Source organism: Globicephala melas, chromosome 5 (assembly GCF_963455315.2).
Source record: "Globicephala melas chromosome 5, mGloMel1.2, whole genome shotgun sequence".
Taxonomy (NCBI): domain Eukaryota; kingdom Metazoa; phylum Chordata; class Mammalia; order Artiodactyla; family Delphinidae; genus Globicephala; species Globicephala melas.
In genome coordinates this window covers 63,458,232-63,479,441 of record NC_083318.1, presented here as the reverse complement: position 1 = coordinate 63,479,441, position 21,210 = coordinate 63,458,232, and the positions used below count along the sequence as shown (strand labels likewise).

The following is a 21,210-nucleotide window of genomic DNA, read 5'->3' as shown; positions in this document are numbered from 1 at the left end:
ATTGCCCCAAATTGTCTATCTGAGAGCAGATACATCATGCTAAGATGACTTATACTGCTTCCAATACTTGTATCAATGAACAATTTTTCACTGGGTGCAGTCCTGTAGTGGGCCTGTAATTTATGGGGCAAAGTATATAAAGACTTCTATATCCCTTTCCTGGATTGTAACATGTAACAAGCATAGTCTGAATTATTTTCTCCCCAATACAGGTGAAATGCAGGTGTAACTATCATGCTCTCTCAAAAAACACCAACCAACTCTGCTTATTATTTCATAGAAAGCACTTGTTGTCATCAACAAACCTTCATTTCACTTTTTATTCTTCTTCTAGTCATTTATAATTTATTGAATAATATATACACACACATTCATTAACTTCCCATTGCTCTTTAAAATCCAAAGTTTTTAATAAGGCATCAAGACTCTGCATGATCTGCCCCAATGTCCCGCCACTCCTTTCCTGCCACTCTCTCCATCATTCTTTGTTATCCAATGACAGTGGCCGACTTCCAGTTTTCTGAATGAAACATATTCCTTCCTGCTTTGGAGTGTTCATACACACTCCTATTGACTCTACCTCCTAAAGCCCTTCAATTCTCCCCATTCCACTGACCATAGCAGATGGGAGCCTAAACCACTGTCCAGAGCTTCCGCTGACGTCGGGCTCTTTACCTAGGCCCATATGTGAGTTTTGAACAAGGATGACTTGATCAAGATTTCAAGCCTTACTGGCCCTTTATTTTCTTTTAGTATTTCATACTACTTCATTTTATATCAAAATATGTCAGGAATGTCCCTCTCCTTTTTGCTTATTTGGCCTCCAGCCCGTAATTAATTCTCTGTGAAATTTGTCAAACCCCTTTTCTTATTAGGTACAATGTCCAGTACAAAATAGGTACACAATAAATGTTTGTCATATGATTCAATTAATAAACTGTATAATCAATTCTAACGTCAGATTGAGAGAAGACTGAGTAGGCTCTTGGTGACAGACTGAGAGATGGCCTGAGCAGACCACCCAGTGTTTACAGAGCTCCTAAGGAACTGCCTTGCACATGGTGGATGCTCAATAAAGAGTTACCAATTCGTGTGGAAGTGTCAGAGGCTTAGGTTTGATTTTTTATTCCTAGTTTTCCTTCACAGGAAATTACCTCTCCACACAGTCTGAGAGTCTGGAAGTCAAGTTGGATGCAGGTGCGTCATGGCCTCCGATGGCGTACAGCAATCCATTCCAGGTAGTGACTCCTACTCCCCCCCTCCTTTTTGACATTTGTGCACAGAGTGTCCATTTATTAGTATGAGGGTCAAAACATTCTACTGACTTGAGACAAGAACTGCCATCACGACCACCAACTGCATAAAGTCTGTAAAAACAACAAATGGGATGATAAATAAGAGATGGTGCTATTATTATGCATAAGACAGAGATTATTCTTATGGTATTTCATTGAATTCAAGGTGCCTATCAACGATAAGAAATACTGTCGGGCTTCCCTGGTGGCGCAGTGGTTGAGAGTCCGCCTGCCGATGCAGGGGACACGGGTTCGTGCTCCGGTCTGGGAAGATCCCACATGCCGCGGAGCGGCTGGGCCCGTGAGCCATGGCCGCTGAGCCTGCGCGTCCGGAGCCTGTGCTCCGCAACAGGAGAGGCCACAACAGTGAGAAGCCCGCGTACCGCCAAAAAAAAAAAAAAAGAAATACTGTCAATTTATGTGCCATTAAGAAAGAAGATGGGACTTCCCTGAGGGTACAGTGGTTAAGAATCTGCCTGCCAATGCAGGGGATATGGGTTCGATCCCTTCCAGGAAGATCTCACACGCCGCGGAGCAACTAAGCTGGTGTGCCACAACTACTGAGCCTGTGCTCTAGAGCCCGCGAGCCAGAGCTACTGAGCCCGTGTGCCACAACTACTGAAGCCCACGTACCTAGAGCCCATGCTCTGCAACAAAAGAAGCCATTGCAATGAGAAGTCCGAGCACCGCAACAAAGAGTAGCCCCCAGTAGCCGCAACTAGAGAAAGCCCGTGTGCAGTAACGAAGACCCAATTCAGCCAAAAATAAATAAATAAATACATTTATAAAAAAGAGAAAGATGTGCTACCAATTAAATGGCACATATATATATTATTCTGTACATATAAAAAAAGAAAACAAACTCACATGAAAACATGACAACATTTTCACAGCTGCCATCTGTTTGACAAGTTATCATTGAGTGTAAAATGCGTCACAATTTTAGAGATGTTAAAGTATGTCTTAAAATAGATAAAATATTGTGTATAAATATACCACAACATTTCTTAAATAGCTAAGATAGGACTTGGTGATAAATGAAAGAAACTAACCTTCTCTGAGCACCTACCACAGGCGAGGCACTTTACATGTATTAATTTAATCATTATAATGATGCTATGACAAACCATTTGTATCCCTGTTGCACAGGTGAAGAAACTGGGGTTCATGGAGATTAAGAGACTTGTACATAGTCACCCAGGAAGAAGCAGAACCAGGACAATAGTTATATTAATGAGCCGTTGGACAGTCAAGAGTCATCTGGTATGTACTTGTAATAGTGATTTACTAGGCAACGTTTAGGACGTTAACATACCATATTTATATTTATTGGTATGTTAACGTCCTAAACGTTGCCTAGTAAACCAATTTATTATCAATCAATATACTGCATTAATTTAAAAGTCTTTTTACTCTGAACTTAAAATATATATAAAATATTTTAAATATTTAAACATTTGAATATTCTTTATTAAGCACAAAATCTTCTTACACTTACTATTCACATAGGAAGCTCTTTGTAGATATTTTTTCTATCATTTAAAAAAATAATAAATTCAGTTCACTGCTTGTTCAAAAGCCCACACATTTTGAATTTATGGATGCCTTAGTTAATATTTAGCTATTTTTAATTCTTGAGAAATAATATTTGAACTATATCAAATTTCTGCCCATTAAAACTCTAAGTATTTATATTTGGATAAATATACATATTTTAAAGACAGATTTCATAATTTTAATTCATAATTTAAAGTACCTATGCCACTCAAACTGGTTCTTAAATAATAAGACGACCATATTTTAAACAGCAAAGCATGTTTGTAGCAGTGTCTTGTTCTAAACTTAAAATATATTAATAGTATGGAATTTGAAATTTATTTGAAACTTTAATCTGTTAAAAATTTTATCTGTTAAAAACTATTTTTTGTGCTACTGTTCTTAATATTAAGCTGTCCTCATCTCTAATACTTGGAAGAATAATTACCTAAATATGGATCATAGAATATTAGAAGGAATCAACTAGAAAATGTCAGTAACTAAAAATATATGTACACACACACATATAGTATCATAGGCTTCCAGCACCCTACCCTCTTCACAGTGAACTCATGGGTCTTCTTGTGAAAAGTGGTGTAGTACAGTGATTTAGAGCATGAACTCTGGAGCCAGACTCTCTGGGTTTGAATCCTGGTTCTACCACTTATCACTTACTAGCTGTGACTGTGGACAAGTTATTTAATCTCCGTCTGCCTGAACTTCATCATCCATAAAATCTAGAAGCCCTGCCTCACAGGATTATTGGTGATCAAATTTAAAGTACTTTGAATATTGCCTGGCACATGGTAAACATGGTATGTGTTAAAGGGGAAAAATAAATTCTGTCTCTATTTGCATTCTTTTAGAAAACGGTATTTTAGGAGATGTTAAATGTACAAACAACATTCATACTGAGATAATATTAAGGGCTAAAATGTATTGTAACACTTTCTGAAGAATCATATCTCACGCAATGGTTTTCAAACTGTATTCTAAGACCAGGACTCTGTGGAGGATGTTAGGGGACCCCCAAAATGGTTCATTTAAAATTAAAGATTAAAAAGTAGTTTTAATTTTCAAAAATATCACCTGGCTCAATTAAACGTCATGCAAAATTCAGAACTCATCTTTCTTCCCTATGACAATATCTATTACAATAAAAAGAGAAATATTATGTCAAATTGCAATAGTATTGTACTACATATTTAAAAATAAGATTTAGGTCTCACCTGACTTCTAAAATTATGAGCAAGAATACAAGTGGTTGGTAGATATTGTTTGAGATTCAGCTGAGAAAAAAATGTCTACTACTTTCAAACTACTTGAGCAATTTAACTGTAGAATTTCCTGTGATTCCAATTAAATTGCTCTAGTAGTTAAAATAACTATTACCAATTTCAGCTTCTTATCTGCGAATCAGGATTTTCTTCATACTGGACAACCAAAACAAAACAGAAATAATCTGTGTTCTTTATAACAGACTTATGCTTCTACATTGATTTTTACAGTAAGTATTATAAACTCAAACTTATAATAAATTTAAAATAAGCTTATTATAAACTTGAACCTCCATTTGCCTTAAGTATCGAGGTTTTTGTAAGATTTCACTTGAAAGAAAGATTCTATTGCCAAAAGTATTTGCCAGCCAATGGCTTAAAAGTAGCCTGAGCAACTGGAAGTTTAGACAAAGCTTCTTTCTGTCAAACATGGCAGAAATAAAAATTTTAACACTTTCAAAATTTTAAGATACAGAGTGTAACTCATAAAACATTAAAACAGTTCTTCCCTAAAGAAACGAACTATATTTTGCATCAGGAAGCATCGTCAAATAATTTAAAATAACAAAAACAGTATTTAACTGGGCTTTTCATTTTATAAATTAAAAAAGTTGAGGCACAGAGAAATGATTTGTTTTAAATCACAAAGAACTGGTAGAGAGAAGATACATAATTAATTTTTTCAATCAACTGCATATTTAAAATATTAACAACATAATTTCTATTTTTTCCAGGTTCTGGATTTGTACCCCAAAATGGAAACTAACAAAATATTTTAAAACATTGCTACTTTATTTTAGTGCAAGCTTAGAAAAATGGTGGTTGATGGATTAACACATCCTCTTCTTGGGGTGATTAAAGCACTACTGCATATAACTGGTACCAGGATATTCTTCACTAAGGTTGCACACTTCAGGTTTATGTGCTGGATACTGTGCTAGGTGTAAGAAACAAGAAGTCAGATCAGGTCATTCAAGACCATGATCTGCTATAGGAGATGGACAAGTCAATAACTACAATAATAGAGTGGTACATGCTGCAATACAATTATATACAAATTATATACAGTAAAATTGCTGAGGATGGAATGGACAATCAGTGCAGGGGGAATGAAGAGATGAGAGTGGGGATTGGAGGTTTCCTGGAGGTGATTTTTAAGCAAGTTTCAAGGATGCTGAGTTTGCCAGGAAGGAAAGTGGGGGAAACAATATTCTAAGAAAGATGGTGTTGGTTAACAGATAATAGGAATGTGAAACAAAATGTATTTTTCACAAATGGATTAGTTTTGCTGGAGTGTATTATGCATGGGTAGAGGAGAGAGAAGAGGCTAGAGAGGTGGACAGAGGCAAGATCAAAAAGGAGGCTTGGTCAGATAAGCTACTGAAAGGTTTTAAGTAGGAAAGTGACATGGTCCTATTTGTGTTTTAGGCAGAACATTAGGTGAGTCTCTAAAATGAAGAATGAAAGGAAGAGAGTTAAGGTTAGGGACAAAGTGACCAGTCTACCCCAATAGACCAGTTAAAATCACAGCGTAGATATACGATACTTTCAAAATCAACTTACTACTTAGTAGATAAGAAGTCCTTAGCTTCTGATATTATTAGGTACTCTCAGAATTATACTCAATAAATTGTGCTTCAGGTAGGTTAAATACAGAAATATTTATTTCTCATTAGAGAGCAAGAAAAGGTAAGAAAGTAAGATACCTCTATGCCTAGAAGTCCAGGATACTGTAGGTTTGGAAATCAGGTTTTAGAGAAGGCAGTTATTCTTATGTCTTCTATTAGAAATAAATATTTCTAGCCAGAAATAGTAATTTCTTTTTTTCACTTTCTATACTCTTTCGTGGCTGACTCTTCTACCAAAGAACTAGGAGAGAAATGTAGTGATAAAATTTGAAGCCATTTCTTTAGCTAAAACAAATGAGGAGAGGTGTATTGAGATCAGATATATTTAAAAAATGGGTTTCTATTTCTATATCTTATTACTTGTAATCGTGCTAAAAATTAACAAAAAAAAAGGATGCAACTAACAGGTCCTGAGGAAACAAGACCTTAGGTCATAAAATATAAAAATATTACTAACATTTTCTCATTTTTTTGATAATCAGTAACAATCCAACAAATAATTTTAAGTCTCTATGTTTTAACCTTGGTTCTTTCCTCTTCCTGGAAATGATGATAAAACATTTTAAGTGAGTAAAGGTATGCAACAAACAACTTTTATTTAATAACCATAAGGGCTTCATTTTATGGAAGAAAGGCCTGAAAAAGATACTATGTATTTAGTATTTGAGTGGCGGCTCTATCCAAATTTGTTTACTCTATTTAGAGCAGATAAGAAGCAAGAAAGCACCTCTTTCTAAATGCATTCTAGTTTTCAGCAGTTTACCAAGATAAGAAGGAAGTAAAAGTAAGGAAAAATCAGTAGAAGAAATGGAAAGAATTATTTAGGGAAACATGAGAGAGACCATACAACTTTTAAAAGACCATATACTTTTAAAGCTATATGAACCACCAGATTTTGATGACATTGAATATTCATATAAAATTTATTCACTCAAAATGATAACTAGAAATTTATAGTATCTGCACATTAGAATAAAAGACTAACAATGTTGAGCTATTTATATTTAGAGCTATTATAAAAAGAGACTATTTAAAAAGGTTGTTTACATCACTCAGAGTTATTTCTCTCATGATTTCTATATATCTTTAAGTTGGACAAGACATAGCTTAATACATTTAATTTATTGTGTTTTAAGTGGAACCTTAAATATTTCCTTACTTTCCGCTTAGTACTGCCACACCTACTGTGCTTCTGGGAGTGGACATAGTGGCAACAAAATTCCACTGGCGAGCCTGAGGGTCCCATCTTTCCACTGTATTCAGATAGCTCCAACCATCATGCCCTCCTACTGCATACATAGGACCTTCCAATACAGCCACACCTACAAGGAGACAGGAAAGAAGCAGTGACTTAAAAATCTTTTAACTGAAATGTAAGTACAATGAACCTTTAACATGCAAATTTAACTAGGCAAAAATTTATGATAAAGATATCTGGCTTCCTCATAGCTCTTCTTGGTAGATAGGTGGGTGGGTGAGGGGGAGCAATAGCACTGTAGCTCTTAAAAGTTTTAGAGGCAGGCCTTCCCTGGTGGCGCAGTGTTTGAGAGTCTGCCTGCCGATTTAGGGGACACGGGTTTGTGCCCTGGTCCGGGAAGATCCCACATGCCGCGGAGTGGCTGGGTCCATGAGCCATGCCGCTGAGCCTGCGCGTCCGGAGCCTGTGCTCGCAACGGGAGAGGCCACGGCAGCGAGAGGCCCGCGTACCAAGAAGAAAAAAAAAAAGTTTTAGAGGCAGTATTTTGAGGTCCAACAGGGGAAAGGTATTTTAAAAAAATACAAGATGCACACATTGCCATACTTAAAACATTTTTCAATAATTTGGATTTATAATATATTAGAAAACTGCAATTTTATTCTTTTCTCCCTTTAATTCAAATTCATAAGATTTTGCTGTAGATTAGATACCACAATCCATTGGCGTGTTTCATCGCGAGGGAACCAAGCCAAATTTCGTTTATTCAACAAATAGCTATTGAGTTTCTACTAAGTGTCAGGCACTTAGTAGAATGTAATAGATAAGGACTCTGCCCTGATGGACCTAATATTTTATTTTATTTTAATCATTTATTTATTTATTTTTGGCTGCTTTGGGTCTTCGTTGCTGCACGCAGGCTTTCTCTAGTTGCGGAGAGCGGGGGCCACTCCTCATTGCAGTGCGCGGGCCTCTCACTGTGGTGGCCTCTCTTGCTGCAGAGCACAGGCTCAGCAGTTGTGGCACACAGGCCTAGTTGTTCCGTGGCATGTGGGTTCTTCCTGGGCCAGGGCTCGAACCCGTATCCCCTACATTGGCAGGCAGATTCCTAACCACTGCACCACCAGGGAAGCCTCGACCTAACATTTTAGTTAGGAAACAGATACAAAGTATATTTCAGGCATTGATAAGTGCTAAGGAGAAAAAAAAGTAGTGGGACTTACCTGGTGGCACAGTGGATAAGAATCCGCCTGCGAATGCAGGGGTCACGGGTTCGATCCCTGGTCTGGGAAGATCCCACATGCCAAGGAGCAATTAAGCCCGTGAGCCACAACTACTGAGCCTGCGCTCTAGAGCCCGCGTGCCACAACAACTGAGCCCGTGTGCGCCAACAACCGAAGTCCGAGCGCCTAGAGCCCGTGCTCCGCAACAGGAGAAGCCACCGTAATGGGAAGCCCGCTCACCGCAACGAAGAGTAGCCTCCGCTTGCCATGACTAGAGAAAGCCCTCGTGCAGCAACAAAGACCCAACAGACAAAAATAAATAAATAAATATATCTTAAAAAAAAATTTAGGGCTTCCCTGGTGGTGCAGTGTTTGAGAGTCCGCCTGCCGATGCAGGGGACATGGGTTCGTGCCCCGGTCTGGGAAGATCCCACATGCCGCGGTGCGGCTGGGCCCGTGAGCCATGGCTGCTGAGCCTGCGCGTCCGGAGCCTGTGCTCCGCAGCGGGAGAGGCCACAGCAGTGAGAGGCCTGCGTACCGCAAAAAAAAAAAGGAGCAAAGTAAAAGAGTAGAGAGGATCAAGGGAGACCTCTCAGATAAAGTGACATTTGAACAAAAATGTGAATGAAGTTAGGAAACCAGACATGAATGTATCTGGGGGAGAAGAAGGTGAGATAAAGAGAACAGTATGTACAAAGGTCCTGAGGCATGCTTAGTGCGTCTGTGGTACATACAGCAAGGAGCCCAGTTGGCTGTGGAGGGTGAGTAAGGGGGACAGCGTAGGAGATGAGAGGAAGGGTGGAGTCAAATCACATGGTGGTCGGGACTATTGTAAGGATTTTGGATTTTATTCTAAATGAGATGGAAAGTCAGCAGAGGGTTTTGAGAAGAGGTATGATATGACCATAGTCAGGTGAGATATAAATATGTATCACCTGAAGGCCAAAACACAAATATTGTGATACGAAGACATTTACTTTTGTGAAATCATGGCCAGATGACATAGTCACCACTCATGTATGACCAAAACCAACGTATCATTCCACTCATTTGTGTTCTGCCAGTACTGGCTATAGGAGATCGATCTATCTAATCTATCTCCAATTATATATAATACATATTCAATTATATATATGTGTGTGAGTATAATTAATTTAAAATTTACTTACATAAAGATTTCTTTTATAAGTTCAAATTTAAAACATTATTATAAGGTAAATAATATTACAAGGTAAATAGTTACAACAAAGCTGTTTTGAATGACACAAAAATGGAAATAAAGGTTTAAAGAAGACACTTTGCGTGATATGATCATTCTCCTCTGAACTTGCTGCAGTTCAATAAAGTCTTTTGTATGGTACCTAGAACTAATGATAGTATTCCATGCATAATCACATCTGCACAAGACATAGCTGGATCATGGGCATTCTCATTCTATGTAATACTATATCTATAAGATTTATCTTAAGTTAGAATTGATTTTCTTTTCCCCATAGTAGGGGAAAGTTTGCAATTGAATCACACTTTTGACCCTGGATTTTATGGTCAACACAAATTTGTAAGTCCTGTTCATGTTGCTTTTAAGATATATCTTCCTGTTCTGTGCCTACGTAATAGTTGATTTTATGGACTCAAGAGTAATGTGTTATGGTTTTCTTTGTTAAATTTCATATAGTTAATTTTAAGCTCTTCTCTCAGTACCTTAGCCCCAACTGTCTGGTTTTACTCACTTACCTAACTTGGAATTTAAGATCATCTTTCATTGAAACCTAAATGCAACTAGTAGAAACCCTTGTCTCTTTGATTTTTTGCTGTATCCACTACCATACCAATCTTCATGCCTAGATATTTTTCATTGGCCTTTTGGGCAACCTCTACTGTGGTGCTCAGTATTAATAAATTGAGTATAGTAGAAACCTATGCTATCCAAACTCAACTATCCTTTCACTGCTACTCATTCATCTTTTAACTCATCTTTTATGATAACCTATCAAATTCTTTATTGCAACTATTTTAAACATTTTCCAAATTGTGATAAATTGACGATAAGGTCACATATTCTTCCTTTCCCAGAATACATGCTTATTTTCAATGTGATTCTTGTAGGTCCTCCCATCAAGAGGAGGAGTCTATTTCTCTATCCTTTGAATCTGGGCTTGGCCATGTGACTTGTTTTGGCCAATGGGATGTTAGCAAACATGAGGCAAGCAGAAGCTTGAAAAGTGTTTGTGCATTGGAGCATGCCTTCTCTTCCTGCTTTTGAAACCCTGTGACTGCCACCATTTGCAGAAGCCTGGTCTAGTCTGAATGATTAGCATCATATGGCCCAGTTGCCTCTGCTGCCCAGGCTGACAGCCTGTCTACCAGTACCCACGTGAGTGAGGCCATTCTAGATCAACCAGCCAACCAGCCTGCCTGCCTAACCTAGATTCGTGAGAAAACCCAGCAGAAATCTTCTAAGACAGTCCAGACCAGAAGAACTGCCCAGCTGATACACAGGTCCATGAGCTAAATAAATGGCTCTTGGTTTAAGCCTCCAAGTTTTGAAGTGGCTTGTTGTGCAGCAAAATCTGGACGATACACATACATTGCAAGCCTCATCTTTCTCATCTTTGTATACCTACAGAACACAGAGCATGGCATATAGCACACACTAATCAATATCTGCTCAGTGGATTACTGAATTAAAGAAAAAAAGCCTCTATCATTACATTCTCTGTGCCACCTCAAAATTTTTCTGTGTCGTACTCATTTCTGCTTAAAAACTAAGGGATATAGATGAAAACCAATAATGCTAAAGGTTTTTAAATAAGTATGCATTTCAATTAGGTTAGATAACACTAATTGTCAACATAGAACCCACATGTCAAAAGGTGGCTTGTCACTCCATCGTGGTACACCACAATTCTTAAATATTCATGTTTTCACTTGTGCTGGTTGCACAATATACATTTATGTACAGGCTTGTTTTCTCTGCTTCTGCTTCTCAGATGACAGGGAGCATGTGCAGGAACGCTTGGTGACTGCTGTTGGCCCAGCAGCTGCCACACTGCTCTTCTGCCTGGTAAAGAATGTGAAAATGCCATGCAAGCCTAGGGTATGACCTTATGAATGAATCTGCAGTTATGCTTACCAAGGCCATGCCTATGTGTAGACATAGGAGGCATCACACTCCAAGTTTTTGTTTTGGGGTTATAGCATTCTACAGTATTCAAAGTCTTCAGTCCATCTCTTCCTCCAACCACATACAGTTTGTCATCTAACACCGCAACGCCGAACTGCAGCCTCCTCCCATTCATATTGGCTACAGGAGTCCACATATTTGTACGGAGATCATATTTTTCAATGCTTGTTGCTCCTTAATAGTGATAGATAGAAGTTAGGCAAATAAAAAGCTCACCGTGCTTGAGTGTTTTATGAAATTAGACATATAAAAGTATATTATTAGCAGTGACAGTAATACATTTAATAAATTACAATAAGCCCCTGCATGAGCTCATCCTTGCTTGTATCTCTGTCCTCATCTCCTACTATTCTCTAGTACCAGAGTACACCTGGCTCTGGTACTAAGAGGTCAAATGAGAAAGGATTATCTGTAAAAGGGGGCTGAGTAGCAACAGCCAGAAGTGGGAGGAAAGCAGGGTAGTTTAGCACCGTGGAAACCAAAGTAAAAAAGTGTATAGCTGCTGAGAGTATCAAGTAAGATGAAGACTAAAAAGTATGACTGGATTTAGCTGCATGGAGGTCACTGATGACTTTAGGCAGGGTCCCTTGTTTGAGCAGTTGAGAGGTGAGGAAATGGAGACAGTGAGCATAGACGATTCCTCTAAGAAGTCTGGCTACAAAAAGGAAGAGAGAGATAAGAATTACTCAGTGGAGGGAGGTTTCGTTTTGTTTTGCTTTTAAAAGTAGAAAAACTTGAGTCAATGGGAAGGATCGAGTTGTGGGGAAGGAAGCTGAAAATACAGGAGATGAAGGGATCCTCATTAATGGTGGGAGGTTCCTGAAGAGGCAGGAAAGGGCAGTATCAGGGCACAGGGGAGGGGCTTTGATAGGAGGAGGGAGAGGATACACACTCCACTGCAACCAGGAAAGACAAGAGCATAAGTGTACATCAAGTGCTTTGGGAGCTGTGAGAGTGGAAAGTTTAGGGAATAACTGCTGGACAGTGTCTACATTTTTTTCAAGAATTAGAAGAGCCGAGGAACTCTTCTGTTCTCTTTATGAGGTAAGAATAGTGGAATTAAGAAAAAAAAAGACCCACTCCTCTAAAACAAACAAACACCCAACCCCCAGGTATGAAGAGTTCCATTAGTATCTACTTTACTTCTGTCTTCTAAGCTTCTAATACAACATGCTATCAGTGCTATTCTTACAAAATTACAATCAAGACAAACATTTATTCTAAAGTATTTGCTACAATTAGGTCACCAGAGCACAGACGCTATTGATATCTCCTAAAATTTATAGTTTTGCCATATACATATATGGCAAGAAACCTTTGAAGGTTTATATATATGTGTGTGTGTAAATATATGCATATATATAAAATATTTTTCTTATATATTTGAGTTTTATTATTTTTTATTTACTTTACAAAAATTTTAAGTTATTTGTAATAAATACCAAGTCTCTTTCCATCTTTGCATTCTCAGTGGCATATAATAGACTCCACTGTATACAGTAGCTGTTCAAAAACATTTTTGAGGACTTCCGTGGTGGCGCAGTCGTTAAGAATCCGCCTGCCAATGCAGGGGACATGGGTTCGAGCCCTGGTCTGGGAAGATCCCACATGCCGTGGAGCAACTAAGTCCGTGTGCCACAATTACAGAGCCTGCACTCTAGAGCCCATGAGACACAACTACTGAGCCTGCGTACTGCAACTACTGAAGCCTGTGTGCCTAGAGCCCGTGCTCCACAACAAGAGAAGCCACCGCAGGCTTCCCTGGTGGCACAGTGGTTGAGAGTCCACCTGCTGATGTGGGGGACACGGGTTCGTGCCCCGGTCTGGGAAGATCCCACATGCTGTGGAGTGGCTGGGTCCGTGAGCCGTGGCCGCTGAGCCTATGCTTCCAGAGCCTGTGCTCCGCAATGGGATAGGCCACAACAGTGAGAGGCCCATGTACCACAAAAAAAAAAAAGATGATGTGGTACATATATACAACGGAATACTACTCAGCCATAAAAAAGAACGAAATAATGCCATCTGCAGCAACATGATGGACCTAGAGATTGTCATACTGAGTAAAGTAAGTCAAACAGAGAAAGACAAATATTGTATGACACCACTTATATGTGGAATCTTCAAAAATGGTACAAATGAACTTACTTACAAAACAGAAATAGAGTTACAGATGTAGAAAACAATCTTATGGTTAACAGGGTGAAAAGGGGAGAGGGATAAATTGGGAGATTGGGATTGATATATACACACTACTATATATAAAATAGATAACTAGTAAGGACCTACTGTATAGCACAGGGAACTCTACTCAATACTCTGTAATGAGTAATACTCTTTTCTCTATATGGGAAAAGAATCTATAAAAAGAGTGGATATATGTATATGTATAGATGAATCACTCTGCTGTATACCTGAAACTAACATAACATTGTAAATCAACTATACTTCAATAAAAATTTTTAAAATATTCATTTTTCCATTCCTTCCAATAAAAGATTATTTAATACCTTTTGTTGAATCCATTCCTCCAACTGCAAATAATGTACCAACAGTTGACTTCCTAGGTTTTGTCCGAGGACTCTGTAACATGGGCCGTCTCTCTGGTAGTAGGTGATACTTCATTGCTTCCATAATTAGTTTCTGACATTGTATATCATCTCGAAAAAGTGCATTATTTTCCATGTCTGCTAGGAACTAGAAGAAATAGTATGTGTATTGAATGACCAAGAAAATAGTAGGGTTGAAAGAATAAACTAGTTCACAAATGGAAATGATCTCATTAAAAAAAAAATCCAAGGGACTTTCCTGGTGGTCCAGTGGTAAAGAATCTTCCTTCCAATGTAGGGAACGTGGGTTCAATTCCTGGTCAGGGAACTAAGATCCCATATGCCGTGGGGCAACTAAGCCCACGTGCCACAACTACTGAGCTTGCGTGAGCCTCAACTAGAGAGCCTGCATGCCGCAAACTACAGAGCCCACGTACCCTGGAACCCACGCGACACAACTAGAGAGAAGCCTGTGCACCACAAGGAAAGATCCTGCATGCCTCAATGAAGATCCTGTGTGCCGCAACTAAGACCCAATACAGCCAAAAAAATTAAAATAAATGAATTTAAAAAATTAAAAAATAAGATAAAGTGAAAAGTTAAAAAAAATCCAAGTCTGGACATCTATTTTTAACTAAAATATTCAACATTTACAAAATTTACATTTCATTGAAAAACAGAAACTGAGGAGAAGTGGTATGCTTTAAAATCTTAATAGTGCTTATCTCTGGGTAGTGGGGAAACTGGTGTTTTAAATAATCTTTCTTTGTATGTTTCTATATTTTCCAGATTGTCTAAAATAAATCATTTTACTCTTTAAGTTAGAAATAGTTTTAACTGAAGAATAATAAGTAGGAATTGACTAATTAGACTGCATTTATCTGACCTCTCTAAAGAATGTTCAACCAGCAACCAACAGCAAAAACAAACCTTGCCAATTTTTTTAAGCGGCAAAGAACTCCAAATGGTGATTTATTCTAAATGAATTAAAATTCCTTGTACTTCACTGAATTCTATTTTTTTACCTATGTAATTTTATGTAAATGCATAAATATGGTCATACCCTGCCTTTTAAAAAATTATTTTTTTTCTTTTTGTACTTGGTTCTCCATCCCCCTCCCTGCCCCGTTATTGCCTTATTTCTTTCATTTAGGATATTGAGCCATACGAAATTAATTTTTAAACAGAAGATGAGTTGAGAAATATTTTTTCTTCCAAATGAATAGCTAGTTCTGTACTGGCACCACTTACTAAATAATTCCCTCCATATCCAACTGAATTGAACTTTGGTCATAAATAGTCTCAGGATATATGAGATCTGCTCTTTAATCCTCTAATCTATTTGTCTATTCCTTTTCTAATACTATATTTTATTACAGCATCTTTATGGCATTTCCTGCTTATATGATATAAATCTACCCTCACTATTCATTTTCACAGTTTTCTTGGCTTTTTTTTTTTGCGGTACGCAGGCCTCTCACTGTTGTGGCCTCTCCTGTTGCAGAGCACAGGTTCCAGACGCGCAGGTTCAGCGGCCATGGCTCACGGGCTCAGCCGCTCTGCGGCATGTGGGATCTTCCTGGACCAGGGCACGAACCCGTGTCCCCTGCATCGGCAGGCAGACTCTCAACCACTGCGCCACCAGGGAAGCCCTTGACTATTTTTGAGTCTTTACTTTCCATATAAACTTAAGACAGATTTATCTAATTCCCCTTTGCCATCTTGATCCTGTTGGCATTCTAATATGAACTGCATTCAATTTATTAATTTTGGGAGAATTTACATTTTTATGATGCTAAGTCTTTTTGTTCAAGATGCCTTTCCACTGTTTATAGCTTTCTTTATATAGGTACTATTATGCCTTTTTAAATTAAATATGTTCATTTTAATATTAAATGTATTAAATAATGTATTAAATATATTTTTAAAATTATTTTTATTGCTATTGGAAATAGATTTTTGAATTTCCACTTTACATATCTTTTGTCATTGTATACTTGTATCATAACCTACAACTTTACCACATTCCCTTATCAAACTCTAGCTATTAGGCATAAAATCATAATAATCACCAAACAGGGATAGTTACATCTTTTTCTAATATGTATGCCAATTATTTCATTTTTATTTTATTATTGTAGTTGCTAAAACCTTCAAAGCAATGTTAAATAATTACGGTGATATAGAGTATCCATTTTTCTGGTTTAAATTGATATGTTTTTAGTGTTTCACTATTTAAGATAAGAGTTACTATAGCATTTAGTAATCCATCTTTATTATAGATAGGTTGTTTTCTTCTCTCCCTATTTTACGTTAGAGTTTTAAAATTAAGAATGGTTGCTAATTTTTTCCAGTATCTTTTATACATCTATTAATATGATTATTAGGCTTTTTCTCCTTGAAGTTACTGATATAATTACCTTGACAGATTTCCTAATACTCAACCATTCTTGTATTCCTAGAAAAAGACCTTCCTAGTCATAGTGTATTATCCTTTTGATACACTGTAGGATTGTATTTGATAATATAAGGTATACTTTATATATTTTATAATTCACCATTTCAAGTATACAATTCAATGATTTTCAGTAAATTTACCAAGTTGCGCAACCATTATCATAAAACAGTTTTGGAACATTTTCATTACCCTGATTAGATCCCGCATGTCTGTTTACTGTTAATCTCTGTTCCTGTCTCCTCTTCCAAGCACTAATCTGTCTCTGTAGATTTGCCCTTAGATGTTTCGTATAAAGAGAATCATACAATATGCGGTCTCTTGTATCTTGCTTTTTTCATTTAGCACGTTTTTGAGGTTAATCAATGTGTAGCATGTATCACTACTTCATTTCTTTTTACTGTTGAATAATAATTCATTGTATGGATACATCACATTTTGTCTATCCATTCACCAGTTGATGGACACTTATATTGTCTCCAGTTTTGGGCTATTAGGAATAAAGCTGCTAAGCATATTTGTGTGCAAGTCTTTATGTGGATATATGTTTTCATTTCTCTTGGGTATATACCTAGGAGTAGAATTGCTGGGTCATGTCATAAACTTATGCTAACTTTTTAAGGAAGTGTCAAACTGTTTTCTAAGGTGGCTGCACTATTTATATTCACACCAGCAATCTATGAGTGTTCCTGTTTCTCCACATTCTCACCAACAATTATTACTGTCTTCTCTTTTTAGCCACTTGAGTGGGTGGGAAATGCAGTTTTACTTTGCATTGCCTTAATGGCTAATAATGTTGAGAGTATGTTCATATTTTGATAATGGAAGAGAAGGAAGAGTCTCTAACAAAAGTCACTGTAAAATAGTTTGTGGCATTTGGAAACTGAGAACAGCATGCTAAAGGCAAAAAAGCCAAATTAAGACCTAAGTCTCAGGACCTAAGCCAGAGTATAAATTCTGGTATTAATTATTCTATATTATTCTGTGCACACAAAATATAGTTATACTTGCTAGAGAAGCCATTAATGAATATGCATTGAGTTGGTTCATTTAGATTAATCTTAGTGTTTATATTACTTCGGTTATATATAATTGCTTTAGTCCTTTGAAAAAAAATAAACGTGAAAAAATTATAGAAAGTATAGTCTTGTGAGACTCAATAGTTACTGCAATATGAAGCAAAATATATTTCTTAGCATGCTGACATTATCTATAATTTTTGAACAAATGGAATTAATTATATTTAAGTAGAGAGATGAAATAATGGAAGGAAATATGCATCCATTAATCTAAGTATCAGATTAATCAAATAGAAGGTACCAGATATCATTTGGAAAATCATTCAGAAGGTACTGATAAAGCACTACAAAATACAGACTCTCATATACTCTTCATTTTAGGTGAATACTATGTACCTTCTCTGCCATAAAAGAATGGCAAATTATTAAAATGGAAACATTTAGAAAATAGAAGAAACATTTTCCATTTGTAAATTTTTATCTTCACTCACATACTTGTTCACTATATGACTATTTCACTAAAACTGTCCCTTCAACTACTACTAAGAGTGAAAAACAGAATGTGAATGATTTATGAACTCTACAGCCTTTAAAAGAAGTTTTTTTTTACAAACTTGCAAAAAAAAGTTTTTACAAAACTTGTAAAATAAAATACTAAATATAAATACTGACTCGTTTTATATTTCTGAATTTTAGTAAAAAACAATAATGAGAATTGAGAACAGAATAGTGGAGACCAAGACACTTGTAATACAGGGTAACCATTGGGAACATTAAGAATTTAGGTGCCAAAATCTTTAAAATAATGTCCTAATGCAGTTGACCCTTGAACAACATGGATACAAAACACACAGGTCCACTTATACACAGATATTTTTCAGTAGTAAATACCACGGTATTACACAGTCCACTGGTTGAATCCACAGATATAGAGGAACCTCAGATACGGAGGTTATACGTTATACACAGATTAATCCCCATGCTGTTCGAGGGCCAACTGTATTTCTATGAACATTATTTAAAATGGGATCAAACAGAAAAGTCTGAAATGCTTTCGAAGGTAAAATAAAACTACACACACACTTGTCTTCTGGATTATTCAGAGTTTAAAAAAAAAAAGCCACACTAAAATGATCATTTGGATGAGGATTACAATGACATATATGATTTCCTATATCATTTTAAGGAGACACTACAATAAAATTACTATATGTCAGTTGAACTCTTTCTAGTTAGGGTAAATAGAATGTTTCTTATCAATGGAGTAGGGTAAAACCTCATTGAAAAAGGAATTATTTCACAAAAGTAAACTCATTAGGTAACTGGATCTAATGTCAATTAAAAAAATTAGTCATTTATTTGATAGGCACTAGACTTCTTTTGTTTTCATTTTTCACTTTTGTTTTTTATTGAAATATAATTGACAGAGAACATATTAGTTTCAGGTGTACAACATAATGATTTGAGATATGTATATATATATATATATATATGAAAATGATCACCACAATAAGTCTAGTTAACATCCACCCCCACAGAGTTACAATTTTTTGGTGTGTGATGAGAAATTTTAAGATCTTAGCAACTTCATCCTTTTCCTATCTTTTAAAATAAAACATTCAGAATACAATCCAACATTTTCTTGATGATTTCAGAGTCTACTTCAATACTTCATCACTTGACAACTCTAAGTCTGCAAACTTGCCCTTTACTTTTAGCAAGGGAGAAAAAAAAAACCTGCTAGTATCTCTAAATGCCATGATGGTGCAACAGAGTATTACCACTGCAGAAAAGAAAAACAGTGCTCCAAGAGGTGTTATTAACTTGTTTAAATTATACAGAGCAATGTGGCTTCCATCACAGCTACTCATCAAGCTAAGACAGTGGTTCTCAAACTTGAGTGGGCATCAGATGCACCTGAGGGCTTATAAAATACAGCTGGCTTGTGTTTTAATAACAACCCCCAGAGTTTCAGATTCAGTAGGTGTAGACTGGGGGCCTAATAATTTTCATTTTAAACAATTACCCATGTGGTGCTGATCCTATAGTTGGGGATCACACTTTGAGAACCATTGGGCTAATGCAGTGGTTTTTCCATCCTTATCTGTCTTCTCTGTAGTATCTGATGATGTTAAAATTTCCTCCTTCCCTGGTGGTGCAGTGGTTAAGAATCCGCCTGTCAATGCAGGGGACACGGGTTCGATCCCTGGTCTGGGAAAATCCCACATGCCACAGAGCAACTAAGCCCGTGCACCACAACTACTGAGCCTGCACTCTAGAGCCCACGAGCCACAACTACTGAAGCCTGCGGGCCTAGAGCCCGTGCTCTGCAACAACAGAAGCCACCGCAATGAGAAGCCCATGCACTGCAACGAAAAGTAGCCCCCTCTCGCCGCAACTAAAGAAAGCCCACGTGGCAAAGGAGACCCAATGCAGCTCCCCTGCAAAAAAAATTTCCTCCTTCTAGAACTTGCAATCTCTTTTTAATGGTACTACAGGTATTTAGGCAGCTTTGGGACTACCACTAAATATTAGTAATTCTTAGGGTTCCACCCCTAGTACCCTCATGTTCTCTTTGATCAGTGTCACTCTCTTCCCCTTGGCTTCAACAACATAAATAAGTAGTTTTCAAAACTTCTTAGACTCTAAGAGGATTCAAGGTGTCGAGAAGCTCTGGGAACATGGTTCTTCCCCACCTTCAAAATCAGCTCTTCATCCTGTATTCTGTCTTAATCAACAGCACCTTCATCAACCTAGTTGCACAAATCAGAATTATTCTGGACCCTTCTTTTTTTTTCTTTTTTACCCCACACCATTCAGTTGGTCATTAAGTTGCATCAATTCTACCTTCTAAATAGCTCTTGATTCTGGTAATTAATTTCTCTACCTCCACTTCCAGAAAGTGATTAATTCACTGGTCTGAATCCAATAGCCTTCCTAGTGTATTTCTACTTTGACTCCTCCAATCCATTCTCTGCAATGCAGTTATAGGATCTTTCTAAACTAAAAGGATAATTATGCCATTCCCTACTTAAAACCCTTTAGTGCTTCCTCACTGCTTTTAGGATAAAATCCAAACACCTTAGCATGACTGAGTTCCTTCACGATCCGGTCTGTTTACCTCTCCAGACTCATCTCTCAACATTGCCCTTTTATTTCTGTACTCTAGCCATGCAAGCTATCTTCAAATTCCAGAACACGAATTTGCTCATGGCTCTATAACTAGAACCCCTTCTTCCTTGGGCTATTATGTCCATTCTTTTGGGTGGCGAAATCAGCCTGCAAACTGACTGACACTTCAGAGGTTCTCCTAGCTTCCCCACCATCGGTCTGGGTGGGCCACTCCAATTATTTTCATAATACCGTGTTTATGTATAGATCACAGCCTTCATCTCATTATATTGTAATTACTGATTTATTTTTTATTTATTTTTTATTTTTTTGTGTTTGTGGTACGCGGGCCTCTCACTGTTGTGGCCTCTCCCATTGTGGAGCACAGGCTCTGGACATGCAGGCTCAGCGGCCATGGCTCACGGGCCCAGCCGCTCCACGGCATGTGGGATCTTCCCAGACCGGGGCACGAACCCGTGTCCCCTGCAACAGCAGGCGGACTCTCAACCACTGCGCCACCAGAGAAGCCCCGATTTATTTTTTAATCTATTTCTTCCTCCACCTGATGTCCCTCCCCCCACCTCGCAAATTTACACAAAGTACATTCAAAAGGCAGAATAGTTCAGTGGAAAAGGCATAGAACTTTATTTGGGTTCAAGTCCTACCTCTGTCTCATAACTCTAATATATGATGTTAGCCAAGTAACAAAGCCAAAGAAAACTACAACGCAGAAGGGATTCA

The 21,210-nt window shown here is 37.5% G+C and overlaps 1 protein-coding gene across 2 annotated transcripts in view; it reads right to left on the bottom strand.

The window, feature by feature from the left end:
* KLHL5 (kelch like family member 5) overlaps window positions 1-21,210 on the bottom strand; it is a 74,206-nt gene that overhangs the window by 6,338 nt on the left and 46,658 nt on the right. For both annotated transcript variants that reach the window (XM_030881046.2, XM_030881047.3), the window contains 4 exons: window positions 13,846-14,032; window positions 11,288-11,512; window positions 6,896-7,058; window positions 1,155-1,367 (listed from right to left, as the gene is read on the bottom strand). In XM_030881046.2, the coding sequence (XP_030736906.1) occupies window positions 1,155-1,367; window positions 6,896-7,058; window positions 11,288-11,512; window positions 13,846-14,032 (788 nt within the window). The remainder of the gene's footprint in view (window positions 1-1,154; window positions 1,368-6,895; window positions 7,059-11,287; window positions 11,513-13,845; window positions 14,033-21,210) is intronic.